This window comes from Vigna angularis, chromosome 1, assembly GCF_016808095.1.
Source record: "Vigna angularis cultivar LongXiaoDou No.4 chromosome 1, ASM1680809v1, whole genome shotgun sequence".
Taxonomy (NCBI): Eukaryota; Viridiplantae; Streptophyta; class Magnoliopsida; order Fabales; family Fabaceae; genus Vigna; species Vigna angularis.
The window spans coordinates 8,902,214-8,925,923 of NC_068970.1; the positions used below are offsets into that span (position 1 = coordinate 8,902,214).

Here is a 23,710-nt window from a genome sequence, read left to right on the forward strand (position 1 = left end):
AAAAATTTAACAAAGACCTAATTGAAAGTTTTTACTTCATTTTACCTTAATTTTATATTATTATGGTTTTATATAAGTCAAATAATGGCAATTAATGCTATTATTTTATTTCATTCTATTTGATGCTTGTTTCATCCTTTTAAATATAAACTGAGGTTAACGTTACACTCTTTTAAATAAATAATAGAGAATCAGGTGGATATAATTTGTAAAGAATTAAGCAGAAACATCAACTATTTCTATTTAGATCTTCTGCTTATAAATTAATGTTGATTAGATTTGACACACTTATTTAATTCTTCACAAAATTATCGCAAGGGAAGGAACATGTTTAATCATATCTTTGGGAGCTTAATTGTCATCGTTTCCTTTTACATAGAACATCCTCCCATCCAATAATGGAAGGATGTTTTGTGAGTTCTGTGATGAAGGAATCTCTGAATGATTGAGATTACGTGACTCCATGTTTCGATCGCTTAAAATTCTAAATCAACGTGATCTCCATGACTCCACAAACTGATATAAGTGCTTTTCTTTTTTTTGTTTAATGATTAGAGCGCACAATTCTAAGTTAATAATTTTGTATTGGTGGGTGTTGTGTCGAGAATTATTCTTCCACGCGTGTGGAAAACCATTAAGGATTAAAGAATTTATGTCAACATTGTCAACTCCGGTTCATCATGCAAACTCTTCTTGATGGTTGGCACGTTCAAGATTAGGCCCACATCGAAGACATCACACGGAAACAGACGAAGAAACCATTAATTAGCATTTGAAGGAGAGGCATAAGAGAACAAAGAGGTTCGAAGTCAAGGGTGAGTGAGAGTATGACAAAGAAGCTGTCCTTCATTAATTTTGTTCCTATTATTGTGTGTATATAAGGATACAGTTTGAGTGATTTGGGACCAAAACAACATGGGAAAACCACGTATCAGGCTGTGCTTTGGTCACGCCACGCCTCGTGTTCGAGCCTGTTCTGCATCTACTTTTCGCTCCAAGTCTCCCTCCTCTGCTTCCATCAAATATGCGAACAGAACAGAGTTTACAGGCCACCACTCTAACGGGGCCGAAGCAGGCAACAAGATAATGGTGGTTGTGGATTCTAGCTTTGAAGCTAAAGGGGCTCTTGATTGGGCACTTTCTCACACTGTTCAAAGCCAAGACACTCTTGTTCTTGTTCATGTCACCAGACCCAACATGGAAGGTCAGAAGTGATATTCTGTTATTTTCTGATTCTACCTTATTCTAATTAGCATGCACTTAAAAATTGGCTAAAGCCGTAGAAAAGAGGTAAAAAAGAGAGGCTAATTAAATAGGCAAGTGAATTGTGTACAAGTATTAACAAAAGCAGTGTGTTTGTATTGACAGATAGGGAATCTGGAGGGAAGTTTAATGTGAAGGCTTATAAACTTCTCCTTGATATGAAAAGCATGTGCGAAAGGAAGAGAGCTGGGGTAAGTTTGTTTTGTGATGAAATGGAGATGCAAGAGAAGAAGAAGTAGTGTACTAACTGTGTTGTTGTTGTTGTGGGGTTTCAGGTGGTGGTGAATGTAGTGATGTTGGAAGGAGAGGAAAAGGGTGTTGCCATAGTGGAAGAGGCAAAGCAACAGAGGGTGTCATTATTGGTTGTGGGACAAAGAAAACGATCCTTCTTAAGGTGCATCTTGCGAACATGGGCACGAAAAGGAACAAGACCTGGCTTAGTCGAGTATTGTATACAGAACTCACCCTGCATGACAATTGCCATAAGGAGGAAGAATAAGAAACATGGAGGCTACTTGATTACTACCAAACGCCACAAGAATTTTTGGCTTTTGGCTTAGTCTTATCACCATTTCTCAAATCTCATCAACACTTTTCTCTCTAAAAGGCCATGTTCTTTTGAGTGGATTTGAGAGGATGGATTTGAGGGAATTTGAGAGGATTTGAAGATAATTTTTTTTGTCATTTATTTGAGTGAATTTGAAGGTAAATAAAAGTGAATTTGGAAATAATTTTTTTTAATTTGTCATGTCCATACAATTCTATACTAATTCCTCCTTCTTCAGATTGTTTGCTCCAACTTTTACTCTACTTCAAATTAAATTATATATATACCTTTACTTGTGCATTTTACAAATACTCCTTTAAAAGCTTGCACAGCATTTTGGGTGATTCTCCACACTGTTCCACACCACGCAGGGGATATAATTGAAAGCTCAAATTTAAAGTTTATGATTGAAGGAAGTTAGAAACAGAAAATGGTGGACAAAGTACAGATATGAAAGTTAGAAACTCGGATATAAGAAGTAAAAAAAAAAAGCAATGAAGCATTGTTTTGGTATGGGCTAGCCCGATCTAAAAAGGTAGCCCGACAGGGTGAAGGGTGAAGGCTTTTTCTTGTTGGAAGAACAGGTTTCAACAATTTTAAATATCTGAATAAAGAAATTAAAATATCTTATATTAATTCATTTTAGAGAAATTATATTTTTTTTCAAGGTAAAAATTTATTTTCAAATATTAAATTTCAAAATTCAATTTGACCAATATATATATATATATATATATATATATATATATATATATATATATATATATATATATATATATATATATATATATATATATATATATATATATATACTACTGAAAACATGTGTTCAATTTTTGTATGATAACAAGAATAACAAAATTATTATCGTTATAGTTATAATTTTAAAATTAAAAGTCAAATAAAAAATATCAGTTTAAAAAAAATAATCGATAAAATGGTAAAGTAATTATTTTAATTTATAAAATCAGTTATTTAAAGGATAAAATGTAAAACAAATGTTTTCATCAAAATGGAAACCCCTCTATATAATAAATAGTACAATAAATATAGCATTGATAAAAAAACAATAAAATAGTTAAGATTAAAAAACAGTAAAAAGAAAATGAATGATTAAATTTCCAAAAAAGAATTATTACAAGGATAAAATCAATAAAATAATCATTTTAATTTAAAAAATATATTTAAAAGAGAAAATTAAAAAAAAATGTGAAAAGAAAAAGAAAAATTCACTTATATATAGATATAGATATTTATACTGGTAAAATTTTGAATATTCAAATAAATTAAATAAATTACATTTAATTATATAATATTTAATGATTTAAGTACACAAGCATTAATATTTTTATTTTATATATTAATGACTTTTATAAAAGAACATAATGTTATTCACTGATTATTTCACTCAATAACGACAAAATAACTTAGTTATAAACGTTAGAAATATAAGACATATCATAAAAGCGTAATATCATTAACCACATATAATTTAACTCACTATAATAATATAAACATGTAAATGGCTGTCAATCTCTTTCTTATAATTTGTTTTCCAATCATCTCTTAAATTTATGATGTCTTTTGAAACCCATGAAATCCAATAAAAGATGTTAATTTGAGCTCAATTTGAAGTAAGATGGCAGTATACTTTTGCACTTTGTTCACTTAAATGGATGTGGGAAGAGAATAATTGAATGCATTTAAAAGGATTTGAAGTTAAATTTTTTGTTATTTATTTAAGTGAATTTGGATTGGATTTGGAAATAATTTTTTTTAATGTGTCACATCAATCAAATTCTACACTAATTTTCACAAACTTTACTTCCAAATCCACTCTCACTTACCTCCAAATCTACTCAAATAAACTACAAAAATTTATCTTCAAATCCTCTCAAATCTATTCAATCACTCTCCCCCAAATTCATTCAAGTAAACAAAGTCTTAACGAGCTTAAAATTGTTCATATTAAATTTCTCAACCTATTTTTGTTGTTATAGATACAATTTTCCATTTCCTCTTATCATGAACAACTTTCATGCCAAATATTTGTTTTACTATGAAATTATCTCTTGCAAAAGATTTTCTCAATTCCTTTTACAGATTTTGAATATAGTTCATTTCATGACCAATAATTAACATGTCATCGATATAAAGTAAGAGAATAATAAATCTTTCATTATAAAATTTCTTCACAAAAACATAATGAGGTTTTGTCATACCTGTAGTTTATCATGAAGTGTTGGAAACCCATAAAAGAAAAACATTATTTTTTCTCTATTTTTAAGTCAGCATGACCCATAAATTAGTGACACGCTTTCTCTAGAAGAGAATCTGGAAAAAAAATTTAACATTCACAAAGAAACCATTTCATAATCAATCAATTTGATTTGTATTTCGGTGGTAATTTTTGTGGGACCGAGACACTAACCTTTTTGACGTGGCTTTCCTTCTTCTAACCTCTGAATCTCCTGCTCCAAGTTCTTCAAGTCCGAGACGAGGGGGGAAGTACCTACAAAAGGCACTCTAACGCTCAAGTTAGGCGTTTGTTGAAGGAGTTGTTGCTCACAAATGAATATTATGATAATTGAGTATTATGAATTCAGTAGAGTGTGAGTAGAATGTAAATGGAATGTTTTGGAGTATGAATTGAGCCTACCTGGTTGATGTCCCTGACCTTGTATTTATAAGTTGTCACAAGCCAAACAGACTTACCTTAAAATCTGGGTGGTTGAAAACAGACTTCCCTTAAAATCCGAGCGGTTGCTCATAAACAACTTTATGAATATCTTTTAATCAAATATATTTGACTGTTTTGATCATCCACTGAACACTTGGCCCAATGAGCGCTAGCCCAATTTAATAAAACTGATTGCCCTTGTTGGCTATAGTGGTGACCGAACGGTGCTGAATGTATGACCGTTTGGTATCTACATAATTGTCGAGCGTTGTCTTGTTGACGAACACTGTTGCAGTAGATAGATCGATCGGTCTTGGATGCTAACCGTTCGGCCTAGATATCATACTATACATAATGCCCCCCCCCCCCCAAGTCCGAGTTAACCGTTTGGCTTTAGCCAAGGTTAAGTATAGGACTTATATGAGCTTGGGGAAGGCCGTCCTTGTTCTATTGGCCGATCGGCTTGTGATGGGAGTTCTTTTTAGAACTTTTTCCCTATGTTGACTAGCGACTTTGATAGCTTTTGTTTACCTGCAATATGTAGTCGACTGGCTGAATACTTTTTGGACCAAATGGCCGAATGTCTGTGAAGCCGAACGACCTAGTACTTGTGAGGCTGCATGGGTAAGCACTTTTGAGGTCGAATGGCTGTGTACTGGTGAATGCGTATGAGTGAGCGTTCTTCTGGATGATAGTCCATGAGGGACTGTCTTTACCGCTTGATTTATATATTCCAGGGAGGACTGTCGTTACTGCTCGGTTTATAGTCCACGGGAGACTGTCTTTGATTTATAGTCCACGGGGGACTGTGTTTTGATTTATAGTCCATAGGGGACTGTCTTTGATTTATAGTCCATGGGGGAATGTGTTTTGATTTATAGTCCATGGGGGACTGTATTTGATTTATAGTCCATGGGGGACTGTCTTTACTGCTCGGTTTATAGTGCATGGGGGACTGTTTTTGATTTATAGTCCATGGGGGACTGTCTTTGATTTATAGTCCATGTGGGTCTTTACTGCTCGATTTATAATCCGTGGGGGGCTGTCTTTGATTTATAGTCCATGGGGGACTGTTTTTGCCGTTCGGTTTTGAACGTTCCCTGAGTTTTGTGGACGACCCTGTAAGGCTGATTGGTCGAGCGCCTGTGAGGCCAACGGGACCGAGCGCCTGTGACGCCGGATGGCCGAGCGCCTGTGAGACCGGATGGTCGAGCGCCTTTGAAGCCTGATGGTCGGATGATCGAGCGTCTGTGAGGCCGGATGGCCGAGCGCCTGTGAGGCCGAACGGCGGAATCGAATGCATGGGATGCCGAATGGCTGAATACATGTAAGGCCGAACGGTCAAATGCATTTGATAAAGCGTGATGGTAGTGTCATAAACGTTTATTCCAACAAAAGAATTTAAACAACAAAAGTCTATGCCTTAAGAAATTGAAATAAGCATGATAGTAATGTTCAAGTAAACTTTGAGATTTGTTGCACTTCACATGTTAGGAAGGAATTTTTATCATATCCTTTAGTCGATACGGCCCCGAACTGAGCGGTAAGGGCTCTGATTGCGGCTACGACTTCGCCTGTGTCTTCGTTCGGCCCTTTGATATGACCATTCGGTTTCTCTATGCTAAGACTTTTTTCTGGTAGGACTTTTTATTCAGGTTCTTTCTTCTACAAATCTCTGCAGATGCCCTCCTCGGATGAGCCTTTCTATCTCATCCTTTAATGCATCACATTCCTCTATAGTATGTCCTCGATTTAGATGAAACTAGCAGCTTTTGCTTTCGTCAGCTTCTTTTGGAGAAGACTTTTTTCCGAATTGTAAGAAGCTCAGTATTTAGAGCTTCCTCAAGAACTTTTACCTTGGGTGCGTTGAGGGGAGTGTAATGATTATACCTGGGTGTTCGCAAGAAATCCTTGTGAAACGTACCTTCATTCCTGTAACTATTGTTGAATGACTGCCTGCCTTCTTTCTTGCTTCCACCTGTAGATACTTCTGGTTGTTTCTTTCTTTGTGAGATTCACATATCCTCCATGTGGATGAACTCAGCTACTCTTCCTTGGAGCTCTTCCATAGTTTTTGGTGGTCATGCATATAATTTTTCAGCAAAATATCTTGGTCTCAAGCATGAAGGCAAATTGTTGATAACAAAAGAGTGATTAACCTCTTTAACTCGTCGTGTAGTTTCGTTGTACCTTTTCATGAAGAGCTTTAAAGTTTTCCCTTTCTCCTGTTTAGTATTTACCAACTCCGCCGGTGTTATCTCTTGTTTTTTATTGGAGGCGTATTGCTTTCTAAAGAGGGTTTCCACGGTGGCGAAGCAATCCACTGTGTTTGGGGGAAGAATGTTATACCACTCCAATATCTCGTCCTTGAGTGATAAGGAGAAGGCTCTACATACGACTGGATCACTGTCTGTGTAGAACGTCATTGCATTGGTGAAGATCCTGAGATGATTGTCGGGATCCGTCAAGCCATCATACTTCTCTAATGTAGGAGGATTCTTTTCCGGCATTGGAGTTTGCATGATGGTCAGTGTAAAAGGGAGTAAACTGTTAGGCCGAACAGTTTGGATAGGGATGGTCCTCTCCTTCCTCGACCGTTCGGGTTGGTGTGTTGGGATGGTTGCCGATTACGGCTTCTCTCGTTTTCATTCTCTTGGTTTGAGGCGGACCGTTCGGTATGGACTCGTTCTGCCCTAAGCGTCGCAATCTCTTCTGCGTGCTTTCGCTGCAACTCCTGTTGTGCTTCCGCCTGTACCTGTATTATTCTTGCCTGGGCTTGTATTTGTGCCTGCATTTGTGCTATCAAATCTCCGGTATTCTACTGTTTGTCCATGCTCCTCGTGGTCACCATTTGGGCTTCTTCTGCTTGCTCTCGACCCCATAGTGGGCGCCAAAAATGTTTCGGTGGTAATTTTTGTGGGACCAAGACACTAACCTGTCTGACGTGGCTTTCCTTCTTCTAACCTCTGAATCTCCCGCTCCAAGTTTTTCAAGTCCGATTCGAGGGGGGAAGTACCTGCAAAAGACACTCTGACGCTCAAGTTAGGCGTTTGTTGAATGAGCTGTTGCTCACAAATGAATATTATGATAATTGAGTATTATGAACTCAGTAAAGTGTGAGTAGAATGTAAATGAAATGTTTTAGAGTATGAATTGAGCCTACCTGGTTGATGTCCCTGACCTTGTATTTATAAGTTGTCATAAGTCAAACAGACTTACCTTAAAATCCGGACGGTTGCTCATAAACATCTTTATAAATATCTTTTAATCAGATATCTTTGACTGTTTTGATCATCCACTGGACACTTGGCCCAATGAGCGCTAGTCCAATTTAATAAAACTGACTGCCCTTGTTGGCTATAGTGGTGACCAAACGGTGCTGAATGTATAACCGTTCGGTATCTACATAATTGACGAACGTTGTATGATTGACAAGCGTTGTTACAGTAGATAGACCGATCAGTCTTGAATGCTTCGGGCCTAAATATCACACTATATAATTTGTTATCAAAATGATAAAATGTTGAATTCATTCCTAGTTGATGTTAGAGAATTTTGGGTGTGTGGAATAATGCAATATAAGTATAATAAATACTTCGATAACTTCTGTTTAACACTTTCTAGAAGTTGCAGAAGCATATCTTCACTTTAGGAAAATGCCATGAGTTAACTTTTTTGCCAGCATACCGACAAGATCCTTGGCTGACCTCATATTTTTATTTTTATTTATTTTTTAAAACTTTTACTTGTATTCCTGTTTTTCCAGTATTTTTGTGAATATGAAGTTAAGATAAAAGAGGAGGAAGAGAAACTGATGACAGCACATGGCATCATGTGAAGCTTCATGCACAAAGTACATCTAATTAATTAGGTTATGTTTCCAGTTTTTATGAAACTATCATAATAAGTAAGAAGTTGTTTTAGTTCTATGAAAAAATTTCCGACAATTAATGCCATTTATCATACCTTCATATATGTGGAAAGAGAGTTATCGGTTTAAACTCTCTATGTTACTTTCACATTATTTCAAATTTTATTGCTTAATTAAATTTTTATTATAATATAAATTGCATTTCTGAAACTTTATATTGATATAAAACTGTTTAATATTTTACAGTATACACTAAAAATTATCTTTTTTCACAGATAACCTATTTTTATATGAAAATTATCCTCTTCTATTTCATTTACATATCCTCTTTTTATTTACTTGTTATAATCGAATCCTCAACTCATTTCATTTATTTATGATAAATGATGAGTATCAACATGAGTAACATGATTTAATTTCAAATATTTTTAAAATTAAACAAAAATAAAATTATAATAAAATATAATATATTTTTAAAAATTTAAGATTTAGTTAATAATATAATCTTTGTAATAAATAATATACGCGATGAGAGTTTTGAGAGAAAAAAGTAGTCTGTAAATATTTTTAATGAATTAAATATTATTCGTTTTAAATTTTTTTCAAAAATAAATAACATTTTGGAAAAATAAAAGAGGCAAAATTTGTGATTTAGAATAATAAATTGTCGTCCTCTCGCATACATTGGAAATAATCTTCGTATGTCTCGCAGAATTTAAGCAATTGCTTCTGCATTTTTAGGGTGAATATTGATGTAGTAATAGACAAATACATTGAAGAGTGTATAATGGAGAAGCAACTATGTAATATGCTGCATCTACTTTATCATATAATGCACCAAAATTCTAAAGATAATAGTATAAAATATGATGAATTACACATTTATATGAACTGTCATATTCGTTAACTTATTGATTTATTAATCTATTACTTATTTATCTTTTTATTTAATAGTTCATTAACATATTAATTAATTATTTTTTATTCCATTAGTTTATCAAGTTATTTATTTAAAATATCTTATGAACTTATTAATTTTTTTAAGTAAATTTTTTAACTTATTAATTGTTTTTTGACTAAATGTCTGTTGACTTGAATTAATTTATTAACTTACTAGATTATTAGTTTATTTTTAAAATGATTAGACCGACTCAACAAGCAAATGTATGCCTCCATTAAAAATTAAGAAATTTAATAGTGAATGATATAACATATTTAAATCTTAATATATAAGTTTTTAAAATGATGACTTTAAGTTTAATTTAATTTTATCAAAGTGATTCGTAAGAATAAAATTATATTTATTTACGTATTATAATTTGATATTATTTTTAACTAATATGAAATTTTAATAAAAAATAATTAATAAAAATTTAAATAATTATTATAAAACATATTTATAATTTAAGTATTCTTAGTAAAAGATTAATCCTTTGACATGTTGAGATTATTTTAAATATGGTGTGAGATGATAGTTGATTACATTATGTGATAGATTTTTTCTTTATTTCTTTAACTATAGATGTCAATTTTTAGTAGGGATTAAATTTACGTCCTCTCTTGCTCATTTTTCAATTTTTATTATCAGGTCAACTTTATCATATTGAAATAAATTATTATACTTTTTATATTAATTCCTAATTTCATTACTTAAAATCAATTTAGTATATTAAAATTTAATCACTTTAAAGACTAAAATATTTGAGTAATTACATTTAAGGATTAAAATAATACTAAGAAATAAAATTCAAAAAGTAAGGTGATAGTTTTCTAATTAGAAAACTAAAGTGATAAATAAATTACTCTTTAAATTTTTTATTTTTATTTTTGAAAATGAACTCTCTCACAAATTTGAATAATGATAAATAATACTTCCATTTTCATTTCTAACAAGAAAAAATTTATATAATGTTTAATACAGTAAATTTTTCTAAACTTAAAAATATGACTTTCTTTGTATAAAATATAGGGAAGGTATTAATAAATGAAATTTGAGTTTTGAGAGTGGAAGGAGTGTTTTTAACTGTAAGAAATAATATAAGAGTTGGCTAACAGGTCCGAAGTGACAAGTTTCAACCTCTATGTGTAGGTTTCATTTGATGGCATCATTCATAATTTTTGTCTCTGATTCATTGAGGGAGTAAATGAATCCACAGTGAGTGAAGCCTCGCAATTGCATGCTTCTTTGCAATAGCAAGTGCCGTCAGATTCAGATTGGAATTGGAATCCACAGTTGAATTTGAATTTATGCTGTTGGGCTGCCGCCGGTTCCGGATTGACTGGTGAATCGGTGAAAGATGCGACGACGGGCTGCCGATTTTCGGCGCCCGGTTCGACGGAGGTTTTCATATTGGATCTGGCTTCTCCTCGCCTTCTCCTCTATTATTGCTCTCCTTCTCTTCCTTCTCCAACACAACCACCACCACCGAGATCCGCATCATTATCCTTTGCCGGTAACTTTCAACTTCTCTTTTCACTTTTCATTCCCAATCTACTAATTCATACTTAACTCACATATATCTTACATTTACTTAACCGATAAGATTACGATGCCACTCATTAGATCCTATTTCAAATCATGTGTTTTCGGTTATTCACTCTTATTCACTAGCTTCACGCCATTAGCGTGCTCCTTTGTGGTAATCCGGTGTCCGTAAGTTTGGTGATAGATGAAGTTTGTCTACAGTGAGCCAACAAGAGTGCTTATGTTTTTTAATTTTAGTAGGATGAGTTCACTGCGCGTTTTATATCAAATCTTGGGTGGATTCAACTTTACTTGCTCCTTTCGGAGGAATTTATCTATACAAGTAACAATAGTAACGTTTATGGTTGGATGGGTTTTTGGTCGGAGAGGAGCCTTCAGGACTCTGTTCATATGGTCTGAATCTGTTTACTTTTGTTACCGGTGGCTTTAGCTTAGCATGTTAAATCATTTTTTTCATTGTACATTGGGTGCACTGGAATCTATGTTTGAATCGTATTCGAAACACGAAGTAATGGAAATTGGTGATTGTTGAATTAACAAAAAAAAATTAATTACCTTTTGTTCTTTTGAAATGTAAGAGATTAGAGAACTGGTACAATAGGTGGAGATCGTTTAGTGATTAACTACTAAAATGGGAAGCAGGTACTAATTACTAGGTTTGGGAACTGTTCTGTATTTACTTGCACATCATTTCCCTTACAACTGTTCACTCACATGCCACCCAATCTTAAGAAAATTTTATGCCATAGTTTCTCATTTAATCAAAACCTGTGACTTGTTTCGATAATCATTCTACTTTTCAACAACAATTTATTACTCATTTGACTCCCCTTTCCGTGTCATGTTTAGTATCCATCTCTTGTTCATTTAACCTGTTTCCAGATACGTAGTTGATCCGAATGATGATAAACTTTTCGTCATTCTATTATTTGCCATCCTTTGTTGTGGTTATATCATGTGACGCTCTTTGAAGTCATCCAACAATCAGGAAAATATCTAAATCGATGACATGCTTCTCAGGAAATGTTTTCATTACTGAGTTTAGTTTGGATAAAATTATCGATAAACACTTACAGGAGAAGGAAATGCAATGGTAAACTAAATCAAACTTCTCTAAACAAAAACTGAATTCAGCATATGTACCTCGCCTGTTCTGAACTTTTATCTAATTTTTCCAAATCCGGTCATGATGCTAAATGTACGCATTTACTTCTGTATGCATAAATTACTTTCAAACTCAATTTTCTGTTTGATATCCAAATCATATGTTAAGTGAGTTCTCATCAATATGAAATATAGTAAACAGGATTAAATAAGCTTTGATAGTGTAAAAGAGTGGGTCTTGAAGACTACTGATGCATGTAAAATAGACTATAGAAGTTAGAGGCCAGAGACCTTAAATTAGAGTCCGAGAGAACTTATCCATTTCTATGCACCACTGGAAGAGATATATTATATCTTCATATATCTTAGTTGCTGTTGTTACCTTTTAGTTAATATCACTTTCTGTTGTTACAACTTACAAGTATTCCTTTATTTGTCCGTTTTGGATACTGATGGAGCAGGTTACTTTGCTTTGCAGGAGAGAAATGAAAGAGTTGAACAATTTGCTAAGGAGAGTTTGAATTTTACTCAAGAGATTTTAAGTGTTACATCATTCTCACGACAGTTAGCAGAACAAATGATTGTGGCCAAAGCTTATGTGGTTATTGCCAAAGAGCATAACAATCTTCACCTTGCCTGGCAGCTTAGCTCAAAGATCAGGAATTGCCAACTTTTGCTTTCAAAAGCGGCCATCACAGGTGAGCCCATCACGTTGGAGGAAGCTGAGCCAATTATTAGAAGCCTTTCTCTTCTGATGTTTAAGGCACAAGATATCCATTATGACATTGCAACCACAATAGTGACCATGAGATCACATATTCAAGCTCTAGAAGAGCGAGCCAATGCAGCAATAGTTCAAAGCACCGTGTTTGGTCAAATAGCAGCTGAAGCAGTACCCAAAAGTCTTCACTGTCTAAATGTTAAACTCATGTCCGATTGGCTAAGGATGCCTTCCCTGCAGGAACTCTCAGATGATAGGAAAAACTCCCCACGGCTTGTGGACAACAATCTATATCATTTCTGCATATTTTCAGATAATGTACTGGCAACATCTGTAGTTGTAAACTCAACTGTCTCCAATGCTGACCATCCAAAGCAATTGGTCTTTCACATTGTCACTACTGGAGTCAGTTATGGGGTAATGCTAGCGTGGTTCCTACGCAATGACTTTAAAGGAGCCACCATAGAGATACAGAACATTGAGGAGTTTCATTGGTTGAATGCATCTTATTCTCCACTTGTCAAGCAGCTCCTCAATCCTGATTCAAGAACCTTCTATTTTGGAGCATATCAAGATTTAAATGTTGAACCCAAAATGCGGAATCCCAAGTATCTTTCTTTATTGAATCATCTTCAGTTTTACATCCCTGAGATTTATCCGCAACTCGAGAAGGTTGTCTTCCTGGATGATGACCTTGTAGTCCAGAAGGATCTAACCCCACTTTTCTCACTGGATTTGCATGGGAATGTGAATGGTGCTGTGGAAACTTGTCTTGAAGCATTTCATCGATACTACAAGTATCTCAATTTCTCAAATTCAGTTATTAGCTCGAGATTTGATCCACAGGCATGTGCATGGGCATTTGGTATGAACATTTTTGACTTGGTTGCATGGAGGAAGGCAAATGTGACCGGAAGATATCACTATTGGCAAGAGCAGAATGCTGATGGGACACTCTGGAAGCTGGGGATACTTCCTCCTGCTCTTCTGTGTTTTTATGGTTTGACAGAGCCACTTGACAGAAGATGGCATGTTTTAGGATTGGGTTATGACCTAAATATTGACAATCGACTTATTGAAAGTGCGGCAGTCATTCACTACAACGGGAACATGAAGCCGTGGTTGAAGTTAGCCATAGGCAGGTACAAGCCACTATGGGACAAGTACATAAATCAAAGTCACCCTCATCTTCAAGATTGTGTCACAAGTTGAAATGCACTACTTCTCGATTGCTGATGGATTATGCAATCTCAGATTATTTTATATTCTTGATCTTTGGTTGCCTAAATGTAGAGTCAGAAGTAGAATTTTTTTCTTTTCTAGGAATTATTTTTCATCCCCTCTCTTATCTATTCCCCAAATTTTCTTTTGAATCAATCTTGAAAGGAAGCAGAATGATTTCTTATACACGACAAAGTTTATATGCGTTAGGTGAAGAGATATGGGAGAAATCCATTTTTGGCCGGGAGGGCTATCTTTTCCCTTTATGCAAGTGGTAGAGTGATTGTTCTTTAGTAATTCTTGTAATAATTTATCAGCTCTTTCAAATAGCAATGTAATCGAATGAAAACATTTTTTTCCTTTTCCGTCGTGTTATGGGTTACAGAAAACTTACAGTTGTCTTTTGCCCTGTGAACGCAACTTTATTTGCTAAACCAACTGTAATTTGTTGGGTGTTGTGATCCATTTAAAATACGTATCATTGTGAAGGATAAGGCAAACCAATTCAAAGCTGATTCTATTATCACTGTTGATTTTAGGTAATTGGTGGAACAAAGACAAGGATTGAGGAACAAACCAGTAAGTAACTTACCACAATGGTAGGACAATGACAGCATAGGTTACCATTTCAATTCCTCGGCTTTAATTTACCATAATAGCAGAACTGGTTAGACTGGAAGCATGTTTCAAACAACGTCTTTGCAATACATCTAACACTTAACATCAAATCACTAAACTAATGTACAATAGAATCACATTAAAACGAATAGCTGTTGTGTTAACTACTTCGTATTTTGTTGTCTAAATATTGTTTTAATTGTAGTTTTTGTTCTCTCAGTACGTAACATTTTTTTTTTCAAATTGTTTTCTTTAACCGTGATTCACCGATAATAACATTATAATTATTAAAAATAGTTCTTTAAAATATTACATACTGATATCCACCCATAAAAAGTACTTAATGAAAGATGGAATGATTTTACTTTAAAATTTCATAAATGAACAATACACGCATTACTCAAACGGTTAGGATTAGGGATGACAAAAAAATCCGCATCTACGAATATTTGCGGATAAAATTCACAACGGATAATTGATACTCGTACTCAAACGGTTGGGATTAGGGATGACAAAAAAATCCGCGTCCACGAATATTTGTAGATAAAATCTGCGATGGATAGTTGATACTCGCAAATATTTACTATCCCAAAGTTGTGAGTAACGAATATTTTAATACCCGCTTATAAACGGGTCGGGTACGTGTATTATACTATCCGTACTTGCGGATATTTGCTATCCGTAAAAAATAAAAATAAATATTTAATTTATATTTTATTAAGTTGAATTTAATTAAAAAAATAATAATTTATATTTTATAAGGTTAAATTTAATTAAAATTAAATTTTAGTTTATATTTAATTTAATTTATATTATATTTTATATATTTTTTATAATTTTAATTTAATTTAATTTTAATAATTTATAAAAACATATTTTTTTAAATATTTATGGGTATCCGCGAGTTTTAAAATATTCACAAATATTTTTTAAGCAAATATACGTGTAAGTAACGAGTCGGATGACGGGTAAATTTTTCTTTTGTCGGATCAGATTGTACGGGTAGGCATTATCCATATCTAATCCGACCTATTGTTATCCCTAGTTGGAATTGAATCTCTAGTTACCTACGTTACCAAATTGACTTGTGTATTTATTTAAATATTTTTTTAAAAATATTGTACCATTTTGAATCATGAGGAATTGACCTAGAAATTGGATTTAATATTTTCTCATAATGACTCGTTAAAGCATTGAGTTGAACCAATTTTTACAATTTTAATAAATAATATTGTTATAATGAGTTAATCCAATATAATTTGTCCTTGAACTTGAAAAAAAATTGGGTTTGGTTAAAAAGAGAAAAAAAATATATGAAAAATGAGTAATACATAAATTAAATCACCAGGTAAATAAGGTGATATAGTAAATAGTTATAAATAATCTAAATATAAACATAATTTTACAATCATATTTATTATCCGACTAGATTATTTTCGCATAAATGTTCTTCTTCACAAACTATAAATAACAGTCTAATAAATATAGTGTAAAAAAATATTGTAAAATTCACAATAGTTTACAAAAAAGATGTTTCACAAAATAATATTTAACAAAACAATCCATCAAAATATTTTCCACTAAAATCCCAACCTATCATGCTTAGATGTATGAAAATGAGTTTGAATCTCTAAGTTGGAATGACTCATCATAAGACTGACTCAGGTTAGATTGAATAAAATATATTTTTTGAAGATTAAATTGAATTTGACCTACTTAAGCTTTGTCTTTTATAACTTTGATTCGAATTGAAGATGGGTTGACCATTAATTTATTAACAAGTCTTTTATTATTTTCTTATTATAATTATTTATCACTTCTAATTATATAGAATGATATTTTGGTTTGTTTTAAAACAAAAATGCCGTTAGATGTTATTTGAATTATTTTAATGCTTAATTTTTTATTTGTCAAATTATATATTGCTAATTTGATTTTCATATATTATTTATATAATATAACTTAATAATTAGGCTTATTGTTTAATTGAATAGATGAACACATCACTGTAATTATGTAAGCTAAGTTATTTTACTTCTATTATTCTACAATGATCATATGAAATAAGTTAGAAAAACAAAGTACAATATATGCTTAACTTAACCATTCCACCTAACTCACAAATATGTGATGGCTTAACTTAAGTAATCGACTTTTTACTCATACAAAGTGAGTTAAGTTTGGTTAAATTTTTCTTAGTTGGTAATTAACTCCGGTGAGTAAACATGTATGAATCAAGCTAATTAACTTTTAACAACCTTCCTTCTTAATCAATTACGGCACTGAGCGTGTTATGCAAGTTAAAATATTATATCAAGTAACTCAACCTAATGCCATTTAACATTTGACATGCTTATACATAAGTTACATTTTCAACACTCATCCAATCAAACAATTATATCAAAAAAATATTTTTCCTCAACCCTATTAACACCTAATGGTAGAATCCATGGTGGGTATTAGGAATCTAAGTGTGAGTTTAAGTTTCACATTAAATAGAAATGAGAAAGTAGAACACCTTATAAAGATGAAAGTTTCATTAACCTATTGTCTTAAGATTTTGGATAGAGAGTAGTGTCGATCCTTTATATAATTGGTTTCAATGGTGTCCCTATAATTTATACGGAGTATTATGTTCATTTTACTAAAACCTTGATAACCACTTGTGCAGTTTTTGTAAAGAATCTCTTGGATTATTTATCTTCTTCCATATGTATTTATACTTGTATTACGATAGTTTTTTCCTAAAAAATCATTGCTGTATTCTTCATATTCTCTTTATAATTTTTTCCTCAAAAAATCATCGCCTTATTTCATGTTCTCTTTCTTTTATGAATGAAAAATTTATTCCTTTCTTTTCATGAAATTAAATTGAATGTTTAATCTTAATTTCATTCTAGTCTTTCATCTTCAACCTAGCTCCAAATGTCACATTTTAGTGGCAATTTTACTGTAGTAAGTAGTTCATCAGATAAAGTGCTAGAGTTTCTTCTGTTTACGGTACATCATTATACATTGTTCTTTTTCTCAAATGGGGCAATCTCTTCTACGGAAGTTAGTAGTTCTGTCACGCTTTGTTAGAAGTTTGCGTTGTTGCTAGGAATTTTAAATGAGGGAGGTTTATTACAACTTTCCCAATCAATTATCAACAACTGATACATCAAATTAATCAAAACCTATCTCATCATTCCGAAATTAACCAGTGGTTGGAAAAATAAATCATGCCAGATAGTTTTATCCCTCTACCTTACCACACCAAAGTTAACATTTTATAACATTACGAAACTTTTCCGTGACTTCTGTTTTTGAACTGAGCTTGGTACTTACTGCTAAACTTAAAATGTAACCTAATTTCTTCACAGAATGGAAAGAATGTCGTCCTCCCCCTTCCCACAAAACAAAAAAACTAAAGGAAAAAAGATAAGCATTGTATGAGAAAGTCTATAATAAAGGAAAACAGTGATATATATTGTAGGAGAAACCAACAAAAAAATTAAAGTACTGTAATTCTGCAAGAACTGTGCATAACAAAACAAACAATGAAGTCTGTATGCTGATCATCTAATTTGTGATAAATTAACTCTTGAAGTCTTTAACCTTCCCTGGCCAGAAAAGTTCACAAGTTCTCTATCACTCCAACAAACAGGAAGTGTTGGTTATCGTTTTGCCTTGACAAAGTCCATGTGGAATCTCACGTGAGATTAAATTTTGATGTTTGATCTGGTTCACTAATAAAATTTACGCTGTTATTGACAGTTATGCTCTATCAGAGGTCAAGAGCATAGGTTATATTGCGTTATGGTTGTTTTCCCGTCAGCATTTATGGAAGACGATGATTATAAAACACCTGATAATGATAAGGTGATCACATTCACAATGTGGCACAAACTACACAAAAAAACACAGATGTCATCGATAATGGCAATCTGTACCTTGAAAAGCATATAGATTTTCCTTTGACATAAGCGCATGAAGCATCATCAAATGTCAGAATACATTAAGCTTGGGAATCAGAAAAAGATCACTCAAATTTGGCAGCAGGCCAAATTGAAATCTCAGAATACCCATCTTCAGTAGCACAAGCTCTGAACATGCCTGTTGTATTAAAAGGCATTGCAACTTCTCCTTTGGCAGACACAGCAACCAAACCAACAGTGCCTTTTGGCGTGCGTTCATGCACAACACAAGTCGCAGCTTCCTCGAGAGAAAGACCCTTAAACTCCATCAGAGCAGCGACATCTCTTGCCACAGTTCCTCGTATTATTGCTTCACCTTTGCCTGTTGCCGAAACTGCACAACGTGTATCAGCATAGGTCCCAGCACCTATGACCGGCGTGTCACCAATTCGGCCAACCATTTTGTTCACTAGTCCACCAGTAGATGTTGCAGAAGCTAAATTTCCATTACCATCAACAGCCACACACCCAACAGTTCCAATTTGACTATCACCATTAGCAATTGCTGTTTCTTTCTTGGTATCGTTTTGGATAGGTTGGGTGTAGTCAATCTACATATATGTGAATCAACATCGTTGGAAGAATAAAAAAGGAACTTTGAGGCGATTAATGTAAGGAAACAACTTATATGTACTTTCTTAAGCATGTTTTAGTAATGTTGTCTGATTAAAATTAGAGCACTCAAGCAATTTATATTAATATTTAATGCAAACCTACATTGTACAAATGATTAAAATGAAATTACAATTCCGACAAGAGGATGAGAATAAAAGCTACATTAGCATCAAAGTGTAATAAAAAAATACTGAAAAGAAATGAGTTTTGATAAGAAAACAAACAGTATGACATAAATAAAATATATGCAGAGTAAATGCATGCTTGCTTTCAAAATTAAGTACCTGGACCCTATTGGCTTCTATTGCCTGCTTTAGCCTTTCAATGTTTTCTGCGGTGATAAAATGGCTTGAATGGAGAGTCTCAACTCCCTGAAGACGAAGGATGATTAATGAGGAAGAAAGACGAGTGTTGTTGAAGTTATAGTAGTAATAAATGACGATGATAAGAAACGGAAAGGAGAGTAACTTGTTGTCTTGCAAATTCCTCTGCTCCATCGAAAGCGAGATAAATGTGAGGCGTCTTCTCCATGACCAATCGAGCGAGAGAGACGGCGTTGACAACCGTAGTGAGGCCGGAAACGGCTCCGCAATTCATAGTGGTGCCGTCCATGATTGAAGCTTCCATTTCGACGGTGCCTTTGGAAGTGAGCACAGATCCCTTCCCCGCGTTGAACTGAGGAATGTTCTCCAACTCCCGAACCTAAACACCCTCCAAGACAAAAAAGAATCAATAAATCACCATACATAAATACGTAATACGTACTTGTGAGGATGATTGATATGATACGTACGACGCGCTCAACCACATCGAGAGGAGGCAGTTTGGCTTTGAGAGCTTCGACGCCGATTTGGAGGCAGTGGCGGAGGGCTTCCTCTCGTGGCTGACGGCGCTCCGGTGCTAGCGAGAGAGGGATGTCGCCGGCGCCACCGTGTAGAGCTATGGCCCAACCCATACGTTGCTGTTGTTTGTTGAGTGTGTCTCTGTTGTGAAGATGACTCGCTCTTAACTACCCACACTAACTCCCATTCTCTGTCACACCAAAATATTATTTCATACTTTCACGCGTCAAATCTCAAATACGTGTAAACAAGGATAAATATAAACACTCAATTATTATAAATATAAAAAAAGTTCATAAATCAATATCTTTCATAAAAAATTACGATAAAAATAAAATTTATGAGAATTAGTATAGAATTATATTAACGTCACAAATTAAAAAAAATTATTTTTAAATTCAATTTTATTTACCGTTCAAAAAAAACGATAAAAAAAATTATCTTTAAATCCTCTCAAATCCGTTGCTTCAGATCCACTCAAAATAACAACAAGCCTAAACCTTGCCAATCTACAGTAAGCATGAAAAAAAAAAGTGAAAGTGGGATTTAGTTTCAATTATTTCTGTGAAAATGTGGAGAAAGTGGTGGATGAGTATGAACATGCTCCTCATCCACCTCAGCCATGATTTCAGAACTGAAAATCACTTTAATAAAAAAGTTTCTTCTCAGTTTCTCCGAACAGTGTAAACTATGATATCAGGATTAAACATGTTTGCAGGATTTGAATACTAAATTAAAATTAATCTTTATTTCAAAATTTAATGTCAAATTTTAAAATTGAATAGATATAATTTTTTTAATCTAATTAAATGAATTTGTTTTGATATATTAGAGAGTGTTTCATAAGAATGTTTGAGTTTTTTACATCATCTACTACATTTCATTTCATTTTTAAAACACTGTTTAATTTTTCTATTTAAGAACCAAAATATAAATAGGGATGAATTTCCATTTTATTTTAAAATTATTTTAATTGTGTGAAAGACACCCTTTGAAACTATTTTAGTTATATTTTGGAAATAGGTAAATATATATTAAAAAAGAAGGTTAAAATTTGATACCCAATAAAGATCTGTAATCCTTAATGGCAACGGTCACAACTCACTGAGGATAAAGTTTATCCACAGCCCATTTTTTAAAATGCTATCATTATTTATTTTTCTGTTACAATCCTTTATTTATTACATCAAAATGAAACATTTGATCAGGAATTTAAGCCACGAATTATGGTACATTTATTCCAAATTTATTTTCTCTTTAATTTCTGGTCAGTTTCAATAGGCAAAATGAAATTGTGTCATTTGGTTTTTGTCTAAACTCTGATGTTAAAGCAAGTTCTCCTAATTTTAATCTGTTTCCGGACAGAGAACAAAACATGACCACAATGACGTGTCTACTCAGATCATGTTTCTCTGTTTGCCGGTTGCCCTTAGGTAAAGTGAGAAAGCTAATTTCTTGCTTAATATTTTGTAGCTGTACATTTTAAACAGGATAAAAAAAATTACAATGTTTTCATTCTTATTCTCTCACCATTTTCTGAACTTTTGTCAGATGATCACGAACTGACTTCACCCCCTTGTGTGGCAGCGAAAAACATGACATTCAACAAAAGCGAGGAAAAAAACTTCAACAGTGTCTGCAACAACAATTTCTCACGGTCGAGCAACAAATGCAACAGCAAAAAACACCTGAACAATCCAATAATAAAGGACAAAGATGTTGGCGGGGTTCCCATCCGAAAGAAGTTCAATCATTCAAGTTGGTCACTCTCTGCAGATGAAGATTACATAGTGTTTTGCTTTGGAAAGGATGTGACACAAGAAAACAAAGAAGTCAAAGATCTCAATCTCAGAAGTTCAAGACCGGTGAACAGAAAGGTACGCAATTGCACATCATAAAATTTTGTTACCCTGTTTGGCTTTGTTCGATAACTTTCGATAATCTTTAGCAGCTGAAATATGGTACGGATGAAGAACAAGACAGTGTTTGGAACATTCATGACAAAAGTTCAAACTTTAGCCAGCATCGTAATGATGAACATGATGGAGCTTCTGTAGTTCACTACCACCACCCTCAACTATCCTTGCATGGAAAGGAACGAGTGATGGTACAAATGGGCACACAGAAACAAAGGGACAGCATAAAAAGGGCGTGTCACGTTGAGGGAATTGAAGAATCTGCAGAATCGAGAAACTCTGACCAATCTGAGAGCAGTAGAAGTTCTTTTGCCTTCCCTGTGTAAGTTATTTTTTGTACGAATTTTCGGCAAAGTGTGTATTTATAATAATCTTAGGTAGATTAGACTCATCCTAGTAAGTAAATTTCATTACACAAATAGCAAAGGAATAGTTTAACTATGATTAGAAATAGACAGTATGGATGAAAAAATGAACATATGTATTGATGGTTTTGTTTGAAAAACACAGACTATCTTGGGAATGGATTGGAAGCCCTGTACAAATGCCAAAATCATCAGGTTTGCACCTGAGGAAGCACAAGTCGAGAGCTGTGACATTTCAGTGTTGGAGATTCTGATTCCTGCTCATTCTTTTATTTTATTATTTTGTTCCTCAAGAATGAATTCTTTTAGTCAGCTACCAAATTGTACTTTTTGTTCATAGTCAATCTCTTGTTATGTATTTTCAGATCTTTGCTTTGATTATTTAATATATTGTTTGCTTTGATTTTTCACGCATCAATTTACATCCATGTGCGACCAAATACAATGTTAAAATAAGATAATCAATTTACAACCAAGGTTACTGGTTGCGCCACCCAAGCCAAGCTTGGAGTTAGCCCATTTTAACCTGAGGGATGAACTTTAAAATTAACTACCAAATCAAGGTTATAGTAAATTTTCATGGAACATATACATCTCAAAATATACATAACAATTATATTAATTATTAAAATAAATTTATTTGTAGTTCAAAATAAATAATTATTATGTAAAAAAAATTCTAAATTATTCCTTTGAAAATATCTCACTTAAAATTTATGAAATTATAAAATGTTTCTTATCAAAATTTAATTTATTTGATTGTATCATTTAAACAAACAAAATATTCATGCCAAAAGTATATTTTAAACAACACAACATATATTTCATAAAATACCTCTTGTTAAATACCCTCAATAATCCCGTATCCATTAAGATTAAGCACGATTTAAATATTCATTCTAATTTCCCTCCATGTTCATTAGCAGAAATTAACTTTATAAGTAAAATAATTACAAATTACTATTACTGTTATCATCATCTTCATCCTTACTTTCTCTATCATTACATTTTTATCATCATTACAACAACTATTACCATAACTACTGTTTAATGTTTATCTTGCTTTTACTGAAATATTATATCATATTATATAATATCTTCACCAAATGTGTCATAAATCGATTTATACAAGAGTCAATAGATAAACATAACTGAAAATAGATAATCATCAACTGGGTCCACGCAGGCGTATAATGCCTATTAATCAGTCATCACCGTTCCTTTCATTCAAGAAAAAATTAACCAGAAAACAATTTGGGAACAAAGTGTAATTTTACACAAATACTTTGCCATTGTCAGCCGTAACAGTTGCAGCTCGCAGGTGTGAAAAAAACACGGTACACAAATCGATACAAGTATATATATATATATATATATATATATATATAACTACTGCCAATGGGAATCAGCTGCTAGAAGAAAACTTGCCGAATGCCACTTCAAAGAGAAACTAAAACAAATCAGGTCATGATTAACTCTGGTTTTGAAAAATCCGATCCATTGGTC

General features: G+C 33.2%; 4 protein-coding genes across 4 annotated transcripts; 3 read left to right on the plus strand and 1 right to left on the minus strand.

Moving 5' to 3' along the window:
* The first annotated feature begins 819 nt into the window (after positions 1–819).
* Positions 820–2,007, plus strand: LOC108341451 (uncharacterized). The gene is made up of 3 exons (XM_017579133.2): positions 820–1,204; positions 1,369–1,454; positions 1,539–2,007. Exons 1-3 carry the CDS (start codon positions 916–918, stop codon positions 1,821–1,823), a joined length of 660 nt encoding a protein of 219 aa, XP_017434622.1. The 5' UTR covers positions 820–915; the 3' UTR covers positions 1,824–2,007.
* An 8,347-nt stretch (positions 2,008–10,354) lies between these two features.
* On the plus strand, positions 10,355–14,257 carry LOC108325185 (hexosyltransferase GAUT11). The gene is made up of 2 exons (XM_017558246.2): positions 10,355–10,814; positions 12,429–14,257. Exons 1-2 carry the CDS (start codon positions 10,659–10,661, stop codon positions 13,881–13,883), a joined length of 1,611 nt encoding a protein of 536 aa, XP_017413735.1. The 5' UTR covers positions 10,355–10,658; the 3' UTR covers positions 13,884–14,257.
* A 4,162-nt stretch (positions 14,258–18,419) lies between these two features.
* Positions 18,420–20,150, minus strand: LOC108331712 (isoaspartyl peptidase/L-asparaginase). The gene is made up of 4 exons (XM_017566595.2): positions 19,875–20,150; positions 19,550–19,783; positions 19,366–19,452; positions 18,420–19,017 (listed from the first exon to the last, which is right to left on the minus strand). The coding sequence occupies exons 1-4, from the start codon at positions 20,034–20,036 to the stop codon at positions 18,532–18,534; spliced, it is 969 nt and encodes a 322-aa protein (XP_017422084.1). The 5' UTR covers positions 20,037–20,150; the 3' UTR covers positions 18,420–18,531.
* Positions 20,151–21,458: 1,308 nt separating this feature from the next.
* On the plus strand, positions 21,459–22,562 carry LOC108341415 (protein BREAKING OF ASYMMETRY IN THE STOMATAL LINEAGE). Its single transcript, XM_017579103.2, has 3 exons — positions 21,459–21,800; positions 21,875–22,161; positions 22,350–22,562. Exons 1-3 carry the CDS (start codon positions 21,519–21,521, stop codon positions 22,456–22,458), a joined length of 678 nt encoding a protein of 225 aa, XP_017434592.2. The 5' UTR covers positions 21,459–21,518; the 3' UTR covers positions 22,459–22,562.
* Positions 22,563–23,710: the final 1,148 nt, after the last annotated feature.